Source organism: Diceros bicornis, chromosome 3 (genome assembly GCF_020826845.1).
Source record: "Diceros bicornis minor isolate mBicDic1 chromosome 3, mDicBic1.mat.cur, whole genome shotgun sequence".
Classification (NCBI taxonomy): Eukaryota; Metazoa; Chordata; class Mammalia; order Perissodactyla; family Rhinocerotidae; genus Diceros; species Diceros bicornis.
The window spans coordinates 11,174,102-11,194,330 of record NC_080742.1 but is presented as its reverse complement, the minus strand read 5'-3'; the positions used below and the strand labels follow the sequence as shown (position 1 = coordinate 11,194,330).

The window sequence follows — 20,229 nt, the reverse complement described above, 5'->3', positions numbered from 1 at the left end:
GCCTCTGGTAATCACAAATCCGTTCTGTTATCTATGAGCTTGTCTTTTTTTTTTTTAGATTCCACATATAATAGAGATCATATGGTATTTGTCTTTCTCCAACTGACTTATTTCACTTAGCTTAATGCCCTCAAGGTCCATCCATGTTGCTGCAAACGGCAAGATTTCATTCTTTTTTGCAGCTGAATAATATTCCATTGTGTACATATACCACATTTTCTTTATCCATTCATCCATCAATGGACACTCAGATTGTTTCTATATCTTGGCTATTGTCAATAATGCTGCAATGAACATGGGGTGTATATATCTTTTTGAATTAGTGTTTTATGTTTTCTTCAGATAAAATCCCAGACGTGAAACTGTCAGATCATATAGTAGTTCTATTTTTTATTTTTTGAGGAATCTCCACACTGTTTTCCATAGTGGCTGCACCAATTTACATTCCCACCAACAGTGCACAAGGGTTCCCTTTTCTCCACGTCCTCGCCAACACCTGTTATTTCTTGTCTTTTTAATAATAGCCATTCTAATAGGTGTGAGGTGATATCTCACTGTGGTTTTGATTTGCATTTCCCTAATGATGCAGTCCCACTTATTTATTTTTGCTTTTGTTGCTTTTGCCTTTGGTATCAGATTCAAAAAATCATCGCCAAGACCTATGTAAAGGAGCTTACCACCTGTGCTTTCTTCTAGGAGTTTTATGGTTTCAGGTCTTATATTCAAGTCTTTAATCCATTTTGAGTTAACTTGTGTGTATGGTGTAAGATAGCGGTCTATTTTTATTCTTTTGCATGTGGCTGTCCAGTTTTCCCAATATCATGTATGAAAGAGACTTTCCTTTCCCCATTGTATATTCTTGGCTCCTTTGTTGTAGATTAATTGACCGTATATGCATGGGTTTATTTCTGGGCTCTTTATTCTGTTCCACTGATCTCTGTGTGTCTTTATGCCAGTACCATACTATTTTGATTACTATAGTTTTGTAATATAGTTTGAAATCAGGAAGTATGATGCCTCCAGCTTTTTTGTTCTTTCTCAAGGTTGCTTTGGCTATTCGGGGTCTTTTATAGTTCCATACAAATTTTAGGATCATTTGTTCCATTTCTGCGAAGAATGCCATTGGTATTTTGATAGTGACTGCATTGAATCTGTAGATTGCTTTGGGTAGTATGGACCTTTTAATGATACTGATTTTTCCAAACCATGAACACAGAATATCTTTCCACTTATTTGTGTCTTCTTCAATTTCTTCAATTCTTTTGTCAATGTCTCATAATTTTCAAAATACAGGTGTTTCACCTCCTTGGTTTAATTTATTCCTAGGTAATTTATTCTTTTTGATGCATTTGTAAACGGGATTGTCTTCTTTCTCTGATAGTTCATTATTAGCGTATAGAAACACAGCACATTTTTGTGTATTGATTTTGTATCCTTGAACTTTACTAAATACGTTCATTAGTCTAACAGTTTTTTGGTGGATTCTTTAGGGTTTTCTACATATATCATGTCATCTGCAAAAAGTGACAGTTTTACCTCTTTCTTTCCAATTTGAATGCCTCTATTTATTTATTTTTGCTTAATTGCTCTGGCTAGGACTTCCGATACTATACTGAATAAAAGCGGCAAGAGTGGGCATCCTTGTTTTGTTCCTGATCTAGAGAAAAGGCTTTCAGCTTTTCACTGTTGAGTATGATGTTAGCTGTGGGTTTGTCACATATGGCCCTATTATGTAGAGGTACATTCTCTCTACACCCACTTTGTTGAGAGTTTTTATCATACATGGATGCTGAATTTTGTCAAATGCTTTTTCTGCATCTATTGAGATGATCACATGATTTTTATCCTTCATTTTGTTAATGTGGTGTATCACATTGATTTGTTTGCATATGTGGAACCATCCCTGCATCCCTGGAATAAACCCCACTTTCTCGTGGTGTACGACCCTTTTAACGTATTGTTGAATTTGGTTTGCTAATATTTTGTTGAGGATTTTTGCATCTACGTTCATCAGATATATTAGCCTATAATTTTCTTTCCTTGTGGTGTCCTTGTCTGCTTTTGGTATCAGGGTAATGCTGGCCCCATAAAATAAGTTTGAAAGTGCTGCCTCCTCTTCAAATTTTTGGAAAAGTTTGAGAAGAATCAATATTGATTCTTCTTTGAGTGTTTGGTAGAATTCACCAGTGAAGCCATCTGGTCCTGGACTTTTCTTTGTTGGGAAGTTTTTGATTACTCATTCAATCTCCTTACTAGTAATCAGTCTGTTCAGACTTTCTGTTTCATCATGATTCAGTATTGGTAGGTTGCATGTTTTTAGAAATTTATCCATTTCTTCTAGGTTGTCCAATGAGTTGGTGTAATTTTTCATAGTAATCTCTTATGATGCATCATATTTCTGTGGTTGTGGTTGTAACTTCTCTTTCATTTCTGATTTTATTTATTTGGGCCCCCTCTCTTTTTTTCTTGATGAGTCTGGCTAATAGTTCATCAATTTTGTTTATCTTTTCAAAGAATCAGCTCTTGGTTTCATTGATCTTTTCTATTATTTTTTTAGTCTCTATTTCATTTATTTCTGCTCTGAACTTTATTATTTCCTTCCTTCAACTAACTTTGGGCTTTGTTTATTCTTCTTTTACTAGTTCCTCGAGGTGTAAAGTTAGGTTGTTTATTTGAAATTTTTGTTTCTTGAGGCAGGCATTTATCACTATGAACTTCCCTCTTAGAACTGCTTTTGCTGTGCCCCATGAACTTTAGTACGTTATAAAGTATTTTTAATTGAAATATAAAATGCAGATAGAAATATTTAAGAAAACATCAACGTATAGATAAATTATCACAAATCAAAAACTCTTGTAACCACAGGAAAAAAATTTAAACACTACTAGCACTCCAAAAATACTCCCTTATGGTCCCAACTCAATCACTATCTCCTCCTTCCTCCTGGAAGGTGACTTCTTTATATAAATGGAATCATTCAGGACATATTACTATTATTTCATTTACAGTAACATTATATATATATATTTATATTTTGCTCAACATTATGTAGGAATGTACATAAACTGTAATTTGTTTGTTTTTCAATGCTGTATAGTATTCCACTGATGAATATCTCAGAATTTATGTATCTATTCTATTCTTGATGGGCATTTGGATTGTTTCTAGTTTGGGGCTATTATAAATAATGCTGCTATACATGTCTCTTAGTGTACATGTGCAGGCATTTCTATTAGGTTTTCCTTTCACATTTAGATCTATAGTCCATGTAGAATTGATTTTTGTCTCTGGTGAGGATCAACTTGCATTTTTTCCCAGAAGACTACTGAACTAACTCATCCTCACTTACGGAAAAGACCATCCTTTCCCCACTGCTCTCCAGTGCCATCTTTGTCACATAGCAAGTGACCACGTATGTGTGGGGCCGTTTCTCTCTCAATGTTCTATTTCTCTCTCTCGCATTAGTACTTCACTATCTTAATTACTGTAGGTTTACAATGCATCTTGATATTCAGTACAGCAAATCTTCCTGCATTGTTATAAAGTATATTGCTACACTGAACCTATAGATCAATTTTGGAAGGGTTGATTGACATGTTTATAATACTGAGTCACCCAATCTATAAATAGGGTATATGCCATCATTTATTTAATTCTTCTTTAATTTTTCTCAATAAGGCTTATACTTGTCAGTGTAGTGTTGCCCATATTTTATCAAATTATTCATAGGAATTTGATATTTTCTGACATCACTATAAATAGTATTTTTTAAAAATAAATTCTATTTTCTGTTTGTAATTGGTAAATAGAAATAGTTGATTTTTGTATAACTTGTATATGAAGGAGTTCAGGACATGCCACTCCAAAATATGCTGCTTTGGTATATTACTCTTTATTTTGAGGGGAAGGCACTTAAAAAAACAGAAAATACAAGGAGAGGCTTTCTCTGAACTCACCTCATCTGCTTAGAGGCAGATCTTCCAAAAGGACCTCAGTGGTCAGAAATCCTCCCCAAGGCGTTTCATCAACCAGGGAAGACTGACGCTCATCAGAGGAGAGGAGACTAGAAGCCAACATCACACCCAGACGAACTTTGTTACAAACTATCCTATCTCCCATCTATTCTTCTAAGGGTCCATTCACCTTTCCTAAAAATCATTTACTCTCCCCTAAGTAGCCTATATTCCCCCTTCCCCTTCCCGTATTAAGACAGTATATAAGCTCTCAAATTTCATCCTTTTTGGATATTCACTTTTATTTTCCTGTGATGTCCTCATGTATGTACTATTAAAAATTAATAAATTTGTATACTTTTTCTCCTGTTAATCTGCCTACTGTCAGTTTATTTCACAGACCCAGCTATTGAACCCAGGAGGGTAGAGGGAGAGTACTTCCTCCCCTACATGTATGTTGATTTTACAAAAGTCACTTGTAATTCTAGAACAGGCTTTTGGTTTCACTGATTTTTCTCGATTGGTTTTCTGTGTTCAACTTGATTGATCTCTGCTCTCAGCTTTATTTCACTCTTTCTACTTGCTATGGGCTAAATTTGCTTTATTTTCCCCCTAGTTTCATGAGGTAGAAGACTGGAACACTGATTTGAGACCTTTTTTCCTCCCAATATAAGCAATTAATGCTATGAACTTCCCTAAGTTAACTGCATCCCACATTTTGGTATGTTGCATTTTCATTTTTATTTAGTTCAAAACATATCTTTACATTTCTCTTTTTGACCCAGGAGTTATTTAAATGTATGTTATTTAATTTTCAAATATTTGGGAGATTTTCCAGATATTTTTCGGTTATTTTGGGAGGATGAGTCATAGACCTCTTTGAAATCTGTTACAATATCTTCCCAGAAAAAATTTACATATCATAACATACATATCCTTGGGTTCACAAATTCCCTGAACGTCATTCACAGACCACCCAGATTAACAATTTCTACCCTAAGATACTCAAAAACGATAAAAAAATTTTCAAACCATTGTCCAAAAAGGAGAAAGAAGATTTTCTTGATTCCTATCACAGAAAGAACACTTTCCATATGCACCATTTTTTTAGGTATGTCTCAGAAAATATTCTAAATCGGCACAACTTCACACTAGTGAGTTGAGTAAAAGCTGCCCAGAAGCGTGCTGTGTGCTTGATATAGCAAAGGATAATTAAAGACAATCAACAGCTTCTAAGATGTGAATGAATTCTTTTATAGTCAAACTCTGAATTTTAGTTTGCATCCTAATTTTTTTTGTGTGTGTGAGGAAGATTAGCCCTGAGCTAACGTCTGTCGCCAATCCTCCTCTTTTTTTGCTAAGGAAGACTGGCCCTGGGCTAACATCTGTGCCCATCTTCCTCCATTTTATATGGGACGCCGCCACAGCAATGGCTTGACAAGCGGTGCATCGCTGAGCACCCGGGATCCAAACCCTGGGCCGCCACAGTGGAGCGCTCACACTTAACCGCTACGCCACTGGACCAGCCCCTACATCCTAATTTTTAAAAGGAAGTATATGTGTGTCTTTTCTTCCTCTCTCTGTTTGCCCCTGATGTCTGAGGGTTTTACAGTTGCCCTTTCAACCATGCCTCCCTCCCCACCACTCCCACGACAGCGCTCCAATTCAGAACCACACCTAATGCTGGTGGCTCTCAGTCCCCTCACACTGCGATACTGCAGATCCAGTTCCTGAGCATGTTTTGGCCTTGTTTCCATGCAAGGCAGTCTTGCCTCATGTTGCACCACGCTGATACCAATAGCAACCCTAGGAGGTAAACGTAGGTTTTCTTGATATCTTCCTCGTGAGTATGGCTATATTTTTATTGCTGTATGTACTTATATGTCTGTGTGTGCTAGGGAAGAGGGTTCTCTAAGTGAATCACAGCCTAACCTTGACTAAACATTGATAACTTTCTCTCCCAGAAACATACTTTCAAATCGTATAATTTTTAAGCATTCATTAGGGAATTAAATTATATGCCTTTACCTTGGAATAGGGATAAGATTAAAAGCTCCTCTTGATCACTAATATGCTTGAAAAGATGTAAAAGCTCAATAGCGTTAAGACTTCCAATTCCAATAAAAATGGACCAGGCTAATTCAGACTAATCCTGTCAATGAGAACACCAAGAAAAGCTGAATAACGTATTAAAAAATCTTCATGATATCAAAGTGTTAACATGGCAGTGAAAAATTATGGGGCAAGATCCAATTGCCAATTTCTTTTCAAGTCTCTAATTACTACTTGTATTTCCTGGAGTTGGTGTGGAAAATTCTATTTGTCAAGAAATTGCAGAAATCTACATTCTGAAATAAAGGAAAAAATAAATAAAAGTATATTTTGTAATGAAAGAGATAAGGAAAAATTAGAAGAGGGAAAATAATTATTTGAATATTATACACTTGTGGTAATGAAAATAGGTTTAGAAGAACAAAGATTAGAGAATGTGATAAGGGGTCAAAATATATATCATCACACAGAAAAGGGCTCATGAGTTTTTCAAAGTAATACATACATATATTTTTTTTTGTGAGGGAGATCAGCCCTGAGCTAACATCTGTGCTAATCCTCCTCTTTTTGCTGAAGAAGACCGGCTCTGAGCTAACATCTATTGCCAATCCTCCTCCTTTTTCTCTTCCCCAAAGCCCCAGTAGATAGTTGTATGTCATAGTTGCACATCCTTCTAGTTGCTATATGTGGGACGTGGCCTCAGCATGGCCAGAGAAGCGGTGTGTCGGTGCGCGCCTGGGATGCGAACCCAGGCCGCCAGTAGCGGAGCGCACATGCTTAACTGCTAAGCCACCGGGCTGGCCCCAAAGTAATATTAACAATAATTAAAATCATTAAGTAAGTTAACATAGTAATGAATTTCCATCTTCTTTGGCTACGAAGCTGATAGTCAAATGCCATAAAAAATTTAATATACACTTGGGAGAAAGTATTTGCAAATAATGTATCTGGTAAGAGATATATAAAGAACTCATACAACTCAATATCAAAAAAAAATCTGATTATAAAATGGGCAGAAGATCTGAACATTTTTCAAAGAAGATATTCAAAAGGCCAACAGGTACGTGAAAAAGCACTCAACATCACTAATCATCAGGGAAATGCAAATCAAAACCACAATGAGATACTACATCACATCTGTTAGAATGGCTATTATTAAAAAGACAAGAGGGGCAGGCCCTGTGGCCTGGTGGTTCAAGTTCTGCACACTCCACCTCAGCAGCCCGGGTTCCCGGGTTTGGATCCCAGGGACGGACTTACACCACTTGTCAGCTGTGCTGTGGCGATGACCCACATACAAAATAGAGGAAGACTGGCAGCAGATGTTAGCTCAGAACAAATCTTCCTTAGCAAAAAAAAAAAAAAAGACAAGAAATGACTAGTGTTGGTGAGGATGTGCAGAAAAGGGAACTCTTGTGCACTGTTGGTGGGACTGTAAATTGGTGCAGCCACTATGGAAAACAGTATGGAGATTCCTCAAAAAATTAAAAATAGAACTATCATATGATCTGGTAATTTCACTTCTGGGTATTTATCTGAAGAAAATGAAATTACTATCTTGAAAAGACATCTGTACCCCCATGTTCAATTCAGCATTATTTACACTAGCCAAGACATGGAAACAACCTAAGTGTCCACTGACAGATGAATGGATAAAGAAAATGTAATATATAGATACAATGGAATATTATTCAGCCATAAAAAGGAAGGAAATCCTGCCATTTGTGACAACATGGATAGACCTTTAGGGCATTATGCTAAGTAAAATAAGTCAGAGAAAGACATATACTGCATGATATCACTTACAACTGGAATCTAAATAAAAACAAAAACCAAACTCGTAGATACAGAGATCAGATTGATGACTGTCAGAGGAGGGGAGTGGGGAGTGGGAAAATGGGTGAAGATGGTCAAAAGGTACAAACTTCCATTTATAAAACAAATAAGTCCTGGGGATGTAATCTATAGCAGGGGGACTATAGTTAACAATACTGTATTATATATTTCAAAGTCACTAAAAAAGTAAATCTTAAAAGCTGTCATCACAAGAAAAAAAATTATGTCGTGCACTTGAAACTAATATAATGTCAATTATATCTCAATAAAAGATAAAAATACATAAATAAATATTTTTAAAAATTTAATATACACTGATAGGATTCAAGTAGAGAGATTTGGTCTTTGGAAATAAAAAGAAACGTTCACGAGCTCTCTTTTTTTGTATTTGCCAAGCTCCCAATTTGGCTTTGTGATAGATGGCATAACTGGTCCCAATCCTCATCCTCTGCATCCACTTCCTTTGCTATTTAGTATTACACCGTAGATGGGCTGTTTTGGCGAGCCAGACTTACAGAGATACTTTCTCTCTTATGCCTCTGCCTTCACCTTGAGATCAAGCCCAGGATAGCCTGCTGCAGGATTAGAGAGATGTAGAACAGAGCAGAGCATTAACCACGGAATGCCAGCCTAGATCCGCAGCCAGCCTGCTTTGAGAAAACCCAGCCGAGATCAGCAGTCACCTCCCTGTTCCCCATCTGCCTTGAGAAGTATGAGCAATAAATGCTTATCGTACACCACTCAGGTTTTGTGGTTGTCTGTTATGCAACATTCTCGTGGCAACAGATAACTAATACAGACTTTGACAGACTTTGATGACTTTGAATTTTTGACTTTCTCCTAAAAATATTTCCTAATGACAATAACCATTGTTTGACATTTCTCTCTGTCTTCACTGTGGCCTAAAAAATCTTGGATATGCATGACCATCTACTACTGACCTGGCACAGCCCCTAGAAAATCAAACTCTTACAAGTCTCAGAAGCAAGTCAGAAAGCTATCTTAAAGGAAAGAAAGAGTGATCCTAAAATAGTCCAACATAAGAAGAGAGGTAAGAAAGAGTGGAAGTAAAGAATCAAGAGGGTAGGTAACCCAACGGGATCAGTGTGTTTGTATTACAGCTCAAGTGTATTGGTCTAGGAGAATCTACTGATATGTTTCATCTGTCTGCACAAAATATAGACACTCTTCCAAATGACTTAATATTTTTATTATCTTTATTTGAATGTTAATAACATAAGTTATTACCATATGATATTATATGGAGCAGTATCCAAGTAGATATTTAAATGTGCATTAAATAATCCTTTTAAAACTAAAAAAGTTGAACTCATATGTTTCTATATCATCATTTAAATATCACACATGTAGGTTTTCTTCTATTACAGGAATGTCAAGTCTCCAAAGTACTTATGAAATTATACAAAGAATAAAGTGTATATTTACAAAGCTTTAAAAAAAAACCCTGCCATCTAGAACTACTGACCTCATATACAGCTACTGAACTGCATTGAAGTTGAAACCTCCCCTTAAATGTCATTCCTATTCTTGTTTCAAATGGTCTGCAACCTAATTAAATGCCAATCTACTTTCTCACATTTTATAACATTTGACATTTACCCACTAAGATTCTAGATGTCATTCCCTAAAACCATCAGATAATACTGTTAGAAAAAGTCCTAACAATTTACCTTTTAAAAGGAATATTTATTAGTATTAATTTGCCTATAATTTTGATATCACAAAAGTTTATAGGCTATAAATTATAAAAGTACCACAATAATTCCCCTATATACTAAGATTTTAATTTCCTTTTAACATACAGAGGACAAGAAAAACATTGATTCAAACCTGCCATAGCAAGGTCTAATAACATTTTCTTCTAAATGTCACATTTCAGAACTATACAAGCAAATTACCAATATATCACCATTAAATAATCAATTCATTCAGTTCAATCATAAAATATTATGATATATACATCTATAGGTGTGTGTGTATTTTGAACATAAAATTTTACTTAGTAAATTAACTATAACTTGACAATTGCTGCCAAGACAAATGAATAAGAATTTTTAAATGAAGAGAGTCTAAAAAACACTGATCTCATTTTCACAAAAGAGCACCTAGAAGGCTGATATTCACATGACACATACTAAATTAAATACTTAGTAGAGGAAGTGAACCCTATTGCTTAGAACTCTATTGCTTATAACCTATTGCTTATAACCCTATTGCTTATAACGTGAGAACTCAAGGCTAAATACTTGTTATTTCTAAACAAAACTACTAGACCATCTAAATATCTGCTATCACCTGAATGTTTGTAACCCCTCCAATTCACATATTGAAACCTAATGCCCAGGGTGATAGCATTAGGAGGTGGAGACTTTGGGAGGTGATTAGGTCATGAGGGCGGAGCCCTCATGAATGGGATTAGTGCCCTTATAAAAGAGAAAGCCCCCTTGCCCTTTTCAACCTGTGAGGTTACAGGGAAAAGACAGCCATTTATGAACCAGGAAAGGGGCTCTCACCAGACACTGAATCTGCTGGTGCCTTGATCTTGGACTTCCCAGCCTCCAGAACTGTAATAAATAAATTGCTGGTGTTTATAAGCCCCTAGTTTATGGCATTTTGTTATAGCAGCCTGAATGGACTAAGACACTACCCATTAGGAACACAGAAGTTAAATAAACTATGACACATAGATAAAATACATTATGTATGTATTAAAATAGTAGGCATAGATCTCTAGTCACTGTAAAGTGAATAAGTAAATGACAAATCAATTGGTACAGCATAATCCCACTTTTCTTAAATAAAAAGGAAAGATGCATTTGTGCTGAGATACAAGAGAGTTTTAAAGCTTGGTCTAGAGTCAAATCTGAGTTTGAATGCTAGTTTCAACACTTGCTAGCTGGCATTCTACTTTTAGCAGTCTATATTGGGCATGCTACTAACCTTTCTCACCCTATTTCCACATTTTGTAGTGGCAGATATTGATACTTCCATTTCATAAGATTGTTGTGAAATAAATGAGATAACACATGTAAATGGCTTAGCATAATCCAAGCCACTATAAATGCTTAATAATGGCAGTTAGTTTTATGGCCCAACTCTAACCTTAAAAAATGAATTCCCTGGTACTATTTAAGAGTAACAAAAAAGGATTTAAGGATTTGTCCCTATAGAGGTTTAGGTTTGTATGACACATAACTGGTCATTAATAACAGAAAAGCCTTAAATAAAATAATACCTATACAATGATAAAATAATTTCAGGTTATTTATAAGCATATATGTACTATACATATATAATTTATATATGTTATATTCCTCAATACACTAGAACATTAAAATAATGAGGTGGAAAAGAAATATAGTTTTCGTAGGCATGTGGAAGAACATATCCAAATATCCATAGCGAGTTTAGATGACGAGAAAGATGGCCCACAGAAAGGATCAACTTGAAAAATCCTTTCATGAGCCTTTCTCATGGTGTGAATTCAAGCTATAGTTAAGTATACTACAATGTTCTGATAGCCAAGAAACTTCCACAACTAACCTTTAGGGAAATAAACTTAGGGTTCTGGAAAGCTGCTCATTCTACATTTCAAGTTTTGTATTTTCAAGTCACCCTTTTTGAAAACAAGCTTGTCTTTAAGATTCTAGCTTTCTTTTATCTCACTGCTTGAACATTCCATTAATGATCTGATTTCTGTCACTTTTCAACCTTGTGGACTTGAGGCTTAAATTTTTCATCTATAAAAAGAATACTCCATTTATAGACTTAGTTATCACACCAAATTTCAAGTCAACATTTCCATGTACAGATAGAATAGATATTCTACTTAAAAATCTGTTTCATGTCTCTCTCTCATTAAAGACTTAATATTTGGCTATTTTCCTCTAAATGTTTTCAGTGAAATAATTCTAAAAGAATAGGAATATGGGAAGATCAAAGAACAAAACATGTCAAATTTAAAAATATAGGGGAGTAACAGAAATAGCATTAACAGCCAAAAAATAAGAAATGAACACTAAAATGCTGTCATTAATAATATATTTTAAAAATAAAGCATATGTTTTTTTATAATCTTATTTAATGCTTAGGCTTTCTTTACACACTAACATGAAAGTTGAAAAGTAAAATTACTTTTGAAAAAAAATTCACTTAAAAAATTTTTGAAGTCAATGACTTTCTGTTAACCTTTAGCATTGTAGGTTTGGTAAGCCTGAGTAATTTAGGGTCACAGACTATTCAACCAGCAGTATCAATTGAATCAAATCTCTGTTGATATATTTTAATTTTGTCAAAGCCTTTTGCCATTACTGCCTTAACTGAAGTCACATGTTACCATTACCACTGGCCCTCCTGCTGCAGAAAAACAAAATACTTTCTATATATATGCTGGCTCTTCCTTATGTTGTTGTTCTCAGGTGGGACCATCTCATAAGGATTTTTTCCCCTGACATTTTCAGTAATTACACTAAACTCTATTGGATATAATACTGAATTTCATTTATCACAATAAACCATGTTTTTTAAAGCAACAGACGTTACAATAAAACTTCTATTTAAAAAGTTTCAGAGAAAAATTAGCCATCTCATTACCTACAAAGAGCTTTCACAGTCCCTGTAGGGCTAGTTTTCAAAAACAAAGTTTAAAAAAGATGCTTCTAAATTATCTGTCAAGGCTGCAAGAACAACAGAATGAAAAATAGCACCATATTAATATACAAACAAAATCTGGCCATCTATTGGAACTGAAAGTAGGAAGCCTCGTGATAGGGCTGTTACCACCAAGGATCATTTTTGCAAATATCTTCAATTTTTTACCAACTTACCCTAAAAATTATTCCAGAATCAACTGGGACTACTAAGATATAAGTAAAACTAGAATACTTCATTTTACAACGTTTCAACTGGGAGCAGTCAGAGAGACTAAACTGAAAACATGGTTGGCTACCCCTTTAAAGATAGTAGAGATATAAGATTTTGGCATATCCTCTAAAAGTAGTCCATCAATGACAGTTAAAAATACACTAAAGCCTTATTCTTTGGATTTCAGTTAGCATACATAATATACTAGTTAAATAGATGTGCTTAACTTTAAAACACTAATATATAGATTAAGATTATGATTAAGTTATGTAGCTATTATTTTATTATTATTATTTTTTAACAATTCACTTTTTTTTTTTTTTTTTGGCTGGGAAAGACTCATGGGGCTGGCCCAGTGCCGTAGTGGTTAAGTGCGCGTGCTCCGCTGCTGGCGGCCCGGGTTCGGATCCTGGGCACGCACTGATGCAGGGCTTGTCAGGTCATGCTGTGGCAGCGATTCATATAAAGTGAAGGAAGGTAGGCACAGATGTTAGCCCAGGGCCAGTCTTCCTCAGCAAAATGAGGAGGATTGGAATGGATGTTAGCTCAGGGCTGATCTTCCTCACAAAAAAAAAAAAAGACTCACCCTGAGCTAACATCTTTGGCCAATCTTCCTCTTTTTTTTTTTTTCCTCCCCAAAGCCCCAGTACATAGTTGTATATTCTAGATGTAAGTCCTTCTGCTTCTTCTATGTGAGCCACCACCACAGCATGGCTACTGACAGACATGTAGTGTGGTTCCGCGCCCGGGTACTGAACCCGGGCCGCCAAAGTGGAGCGCACCAAACTTTAACGACTAGGCCATCAGGTGTGCCTGTGTAGCTATTATTTTAAATACATACAAACAGCTGTTTCAAATAAAATAATTTTAGAGTTAAATTTCCATGCTCTAGGGTTAGAACCTTTAGAAAGTAAATCAACATTTTTTCTACTACAATTTTAAGTCAATTTCACACTAGGTAACAGTGTGTGAATGATATCTGGAGTAAGCAGACACATGAGATGGGAAATTTGATCAATCTGAAATAATTATATTTAAAAATATATATAATTAGCCCATAAAGTAGCACATGTATTTTTTAAAAAGCCTTATAAAACCTGCCTGTATTCTGAAAGTATGACAATGGTAGGAGGGCTATTTTTTTGCTGAGGAATATGCACCCCGAGCTAATATCCGTGCCAATCTTCCTCTATTTTGTATGTGGGTTGCCACCAGAGCACGGCCGCTGACAAGTGGTATAGGTCCGAGCCTGGGAACCGAACTCAGGCCACTGAAGCAGAGGACGCCAAACTTAACCACTAGGCCACGGGGCCAACCCCAAGAGGGCTATTTTTAATGTAACACTTTTTCTGGTTTAAATTCATCAGAAAAATTCAAAATTTCACTTAAGTAAAAATGCCAGTAAATTAATATTTAGTAAATTCAATATTTACAGTTAGTCAAATATTGCATAATTGGTAACATTAAACAAAATTATGAAAGTTTCCAGAAGGGATATCACTTACAAGCTGCTCCGATTTTACACCATATAACTGGATGGTCTTTGCCACATTTTTTGACACAGCTAATGTGAGGTTTGCATCAACAGCAGCTACATTTAGTTCGCTAGAGAAAACAAAAACAGACTTTAATTATTAGCAACATAATTCATCACCAAAGTAAAGAGCAACGTATAAACCTAAACCCAATAAAGCAATGTGGTGATTCTTTTTATAGATTTCACTGACTGCTTCCAAGAACTGGTTGCATTGTTTCACTTTCCCTCCTAAATTCAGCATTAGAAAAAAGTGCTTTTAGATGACTTGGTTAATGACCAGTTTCTCAATAATAAAAGCAGATCATGTGTGGGTTCGGGCTGTGATTAAGAGAATAAATTGTGTACAGATTTTTAAAGTAGCTCTCTTGTTAATACTGATAAGTGCAATTAGAGACACTGCATTTCACAGACATCTGCAGGGAAATGACAGCTCTTGCATGGAAATGATGACCTTGGAAGGGCATAGGCTAAAAATATAAATTACACACAGTACAGAAAAATACTCAGTTTCTGTAGAAATTATGCCAATTCATGCTATTTGTACCGAGTAGCTTTTTAAATATATCAAAAGCATAATAAGGATTTAATTTGAAATTTTAAAAATTTAGATTCTTAAAGTATTTCTTTGTCATAATTATTTTTAACTTTAACATTAGATTAATTGAGACATTTGAGCTGACTGCCAAAAAAAAGTGTTTATTAAGACCATGGAAAGAATATTAGCAGTTAAAAACTGCATGAAAACCCATATACAGGTAGCAAGCAAGAAAAGCAATTATTGTCTCTGAAGTAGCAGAATAAATCTCAGCACTTACCAGATTCTTTATAAAGAAAGTGAAGAACTTAGAAACAACACTAGTACATACTATGTGACAAAATGCACTTTCATATAACAGTGAGACAAAATTTTATTAATGTTCACTTTTAAATTCTCTTAAACACTGGTATAAGTATGCTTCTTCAAGCTCCACATTACATTTGATTTGTCAAGCTGCAGAGAGGAATGGGAGAGACACCTCTTTAACATTTCCATAAACAGGTAAAAGAGATCAAGTGGAATCCTGGACTACCAAACTACACAAATAACGGAGACATTAGGGTAAAAAAATCTAGAGTCAGGACTTTGAAAAGTCAAGATAATTGTGGAGAGATTTAAGATCGTGATGCTGGGCAGTTTAGACACTGTACAGGAAGGTCTACAGCTGGAGATATGCTTACGTGTATTATACCTGTGGCTTTGCAGTCTTACTCTCACATGCCTCAGAATCACTATCTTTACATTTATAGTCTAAAAGGATCTAGACATTTCTATACTTTGGTCCTATATTGCCTAACTACTACTTTCACTCCTCAAAATGCTCACCTATAAATATACAGACCTACTGTTATGACAACTTATTAGTTATGACAGGAACTGAGATAGTCTCAACTTCAAATTAATCTGAGTAACTGCAAACGTCTAAAGGCAGCAGTATAATTACATTGTCTGCAAGCACTCAGGCAGCACCTCTGCTAGAATACTTGCCCTTTTGAGAGTTTTAAAAGCTGTCACATTCACTTAGAAAGCTTAAAATAGCAAACACAAGTAGGCTAGTCAGGATTATAATCCTGTGTATGCCATGAAGTACTTTCTGGATTTAAGATAAAAAGCATTAACCTCCATGCTTTAGCTTCTCAATTTGTAAAATTCTTTTTATACTTATTTTTCTGTGTAATATTAGAAATTTACTATGGCATAAAGAATTAGGTTTACTTTGCATCCTTGACAAGATACAGAATAATTATAACAGACTATTTTTAGACTCTATTTAAATGGTTTTATTAATTGGAATCTCATGTCTTTACTACACGTGCACTCATTCACTGCAAAACTCTTGATTTAATTGCAGGACTAATTACTTGAGTAATTTGAGATAAATTAAACATGTACTGCTATCATACACTACTAACAAATGTGGTAGGCATTTTACGGTATGCCATTAGTATATAAAAAATACCTACCTTGCTATAGTTTTAATGATACCTTCAAGTTCATCTGCAGAAGGAGGATTCCGACCACCAGGAGGAAAAACCAAATTGATAGGATCAAAGAGTCGGGATAAGGATTTTGATAGATAAGCAGCCTCATATGGTTGCAGTGAGTCTTTCAAAGCCTTTTCTGGACTGTAGGAACAAAATTTATTAAAAATGAACTTAAATTATACAGGATAAATGCTATTGTATCAGGCTGTAAATACTTTTCTTAAAAACATATCTAGTACATAAAATGTAACTCTATATGAAAAAAAGAAACAATTTGTTTAAAAATTTATAAATATATTTACAAATGCATTTCATAATTAAACATTTATTAAGGACTAAACATTTTAATTTGTATATAAGTCCTAGATATAAATGTAATATAATATGCACCATTACCTACTGTAGTAAGTCTGTCACTTGAAATTAAAAGAATAACACTGTAAAATCTTATTAATTGTAATGGTGCTATGCCTTTATTTAGCAAATCCTGTTTTTATAGAGCATCCAAGCATACACGAGAGAAGCGAGTCTGCAGAGACCTGCTCCACTAGCTCAACCCTTTTCCCCTACAGCTGCCATCTCCCACAAAGCTCACTGTCTGAGAGGGAAGTGTACAGGTAAAGGTTTTTATCAGCCTTCTCATGCCAAAACTGCTACTCTCAAGAATGAGGACAAAATAAGAAGTATTTGTGAAAGTCCTATAATCACATAAATACTCCTAATTGGAGTTCCAAGCTAATTTATTTTACAGTATTTTTCACAAACTAAAACTTAGCCTACTAAACACTTCTTTCCTCCTTAGTCCTCCCATATCTTCAATTATTTGTGTTGATTTTCATTTAGCAGTCCAACTATCGGGTCTTATATTTTTCCTCTGACAATTACCACAAATGTCTACAACCATTATTTCCATCTGCTTTCTTACATAATTAACTCCATATCTTCTCCCATTGCCTGTATTTACGATCCTTCTACCAGCCCTTCCACTGTCTTTTTTTTTTTTCCCCCAACAAATCCCCCTTCATCCTAAATGTTAACCTTGAAAACATTTGACCTGCTCCTTCATGTATATGAAATCTGGCTCTCTCCTTGTCCCACCCTTTCTGGTCAACTGACAAGACCTAGAGGTCAGAATGCTCTTGGCTCCTTCACGCTAATTCCATAGTTATCTCTTAACACTTTCTCATTCAATAAGTATTACACTCAACACATATTTACTGAGAATACTATGTACCAGGTCCTTGTTAAGTGCTGGGAAGATACAGATTAAAAGTGCTTCACAGTCTAGTGCAATGTGCAGGTAAAGTGCTAACCATGATAACCTCTGTAATAGATGAAGATAGAAAGACCACAACAGAACAGAGAAAACTAGTGTCTAAGTCCATCTGAGGCACTCCTCTATTGAGGTACATGCCAGCCATTTAAATGTCTTCTCTATTTTTGCTCCTGTCATTTACTGACCTTAAGAAACCTCTTCCCTCTTCTGCAGAAATTTCAGCCCTGAATTATAAGTACTAACACTCTTCCTGTCTCCAAATCTGCTGTAAGGATTCCTGGTGATTACAACGTCAAAACAGGTAACTTTTCTAAAACCTGTCCTGTAGAGAGTCTACCTTTATTTTAGCCTTACTATGGAGCTTCCATATTTGAGTCATCATTTTGAACTGCTCCACCCCTAAGATCTCCAAACTTGAAGACAACTTTCCACATGCCCACTTTCCTCTATCTCCTGCTCTCCCACAGATACTATTAAGTCTCTACAACTTGCCAGGTACTTCTTAGACATAAGAAACATAGCAGTGAAGTTGGTTAAAAAAAAAAATCCCCTGTCCTCTTCAAGTTTGTATGCTAGTAAGAGAGATACACACAAAAGCAAACATTTTAAAATGAGTTATTAAATATCAAATATGATAGAGTGATAAGTTCGAAGAAAAAATTGAAGGAAGGAAGCCAGAGAGAATATGTTTAGGTCTTTTTCTCTTTTTTTCATCTAATTTTAGATATGATGAGGCAAGGGAAGGCTTAATGAGAAGACCTGAGGGAAGAGAGGGAGCAAGTTATACAGATTTCCAGGGTACGAGCGTTCTATGAGGAGAGAGCAGCAAGTGCAAAGGCCCCGAAAAGGCCCAGACTTGGCTGTGTCTGCCAAAAAGTCAGAGGAGCAGAGCACTTCAATGACAGGAGAGTGGTACAAGATGGAGTCAAAGAGAAAACAGATGGAACAAATTATGCCAGGCTCTGTATATCAATAAAGGCGCTAGATTTTACTCAGAAGAACTTGCTCTTTGACCTCACTGTAACCAATACCATGGAACCCTTTCCGACTCTCATTCTCCATTCAGCCCACCAGGTCTTACGCCCTTCTTTACCCTCAGCCAACCATTTCAAGGTGCCCTCATCAGCATCCTGATTTTTCTAACCCACATTCCTTTCAAAGCTCTTACTAAGCAAATCTTATTTAGATGGTCTCTGTATCTGCCACTAAGCTGTCCAAGTATTGAAGAGAAAAAGTATATTGTATCTATTAAACATTTATGCAAACCCCTTAATTTCAAGAGACCTGAAGCGCATGTTACTAACCTGGAATTCCACTTTTCAGTTTGGAAAGTATTGCTACCTTAACAATGTTAAGTCTTGTGATCCACAAACATGGGATGTTTTTCCATTTAGTTAAATCTTTAGTTTCTTTCAACAATATTTTGTAGTTTTCAGAGTATAAATTTTATACTTCTTTTGTTAAATTTCTTCCTAAGTATTTTATATTTGTTGTCAATTATTGCTATACATATTATGTCTATTAATATTACAAACCCAGCAAGAAATTGTGATTGTTATTACTCTACCATCTGTCATCATCTCCTTAGCACATTACAGCTTTGCTCCTACCTACATCCTTTATACTGTTACTGGCAAATGTATATACATATATTACATTTCAATATGTTGTAGCAACAATAATACATTCTATACATATTTTATACAATTGCATTTTAAATCAGTTAAGAGAAGAAAGAAAAATATGCATTTATAGGGTCTTTTATAATTTCATAATTATCTTTACTGGTGCTCTTTGTGTGGTTTTGAAATACCAGCTGGGATGACTTGCCTTTAGCCTGAAGAACTCCCTTTAGTATTTCCTATAAATTAGGTCTGCTAGCAACATATTCTCTCAGTTTTTGTTTATCTAGCCAAGTCTTCATTTCTATTATGAACAATTTATTGGATCCAATAGCTGTATTGGATATGGGATTGTTGCTTCACAGTTCCTTCCTTTGAGCACTTTGAGCCCACTACCTTCTGACCTCCTTTGTTTCTGCTGAGAAGTCAGTTGTAAATTTTATGGGGGCTCCCTTAAGTGATGAGCAGTTTTTCTCTTGCTGCTTTCAAGATTTTCTCCTTGTCTTTCGGCATTTTTACCATGACGTGCTTGTTTATGTTCTTTCTGAGTTAATCCTACTTGGAGTTTGCTGAGCTTCCTGGACCATGTGTAGCCTATTGTTTATCAGTAAATTTGGGAAGTTTTCAGCCATTATTTCTTTGAGTATTTATTCTTCTTTCTCTCGCTCCTCTTCTTGTAGTACTCCCGTTACATACATGTTGATCTTTTTACCAGTGTTTCACATTTCTCCGAGGCTCTATTCATTTTTCTTCATTCTTTTTTCTCTTTGTTCTTTGGCCTGCATAATCTCTATCAACCTAGCTTCCAGCTGACTAATTCTTTTTTCTGCCAGTTCAAATCTACTGTTGACCCCCTCTAGTGATTTTTTAAATTTCAGTTATTGTACTATTCAAATCTAGCATTTCCATTTGATTCTTTTTTATAATTTCTATCTTTTTATTGATATTCTCTATTTGATGCAACATTGCTGTCATATATTCCTGTACTTCTTTAATCATGATTTCCTTTAGTTCTGTGAACATATTTATAATGGCTACTTTGAAGTC

General features: G+C 35.3%; 1 protein-coding gene across 2 annotated transcripts in view; it reads right to left on the bottom strand.

Annotated features, from left to right (window-relative positions):
- COG5 (component of oligomeric golgi complex 5) overlaps nt 1-20,229 on the bottom strand; it is a 343,112-nt gene that overhangs the window by 64,671 nt on the left and 258,212 nt on the right. For both annotated transcript variants that reach the window (XM_058523290.1, XM_058523280.1), the window contains exons 13-14: nt 16,264-16,425; nt 14,231-14,330 (exon numbers count right to left, since the gene is read on the bottom strand). In XM_058523290.1, the coding sequence (XP_058379273.1) occupies nt 14,231-14,330; nt 16,264-16,425 (262 nt within the window). The remainder of the gene's footprint in view (nt 1-14,230; nt 14,331-16,263; nt 16,426-20,229) is intronic.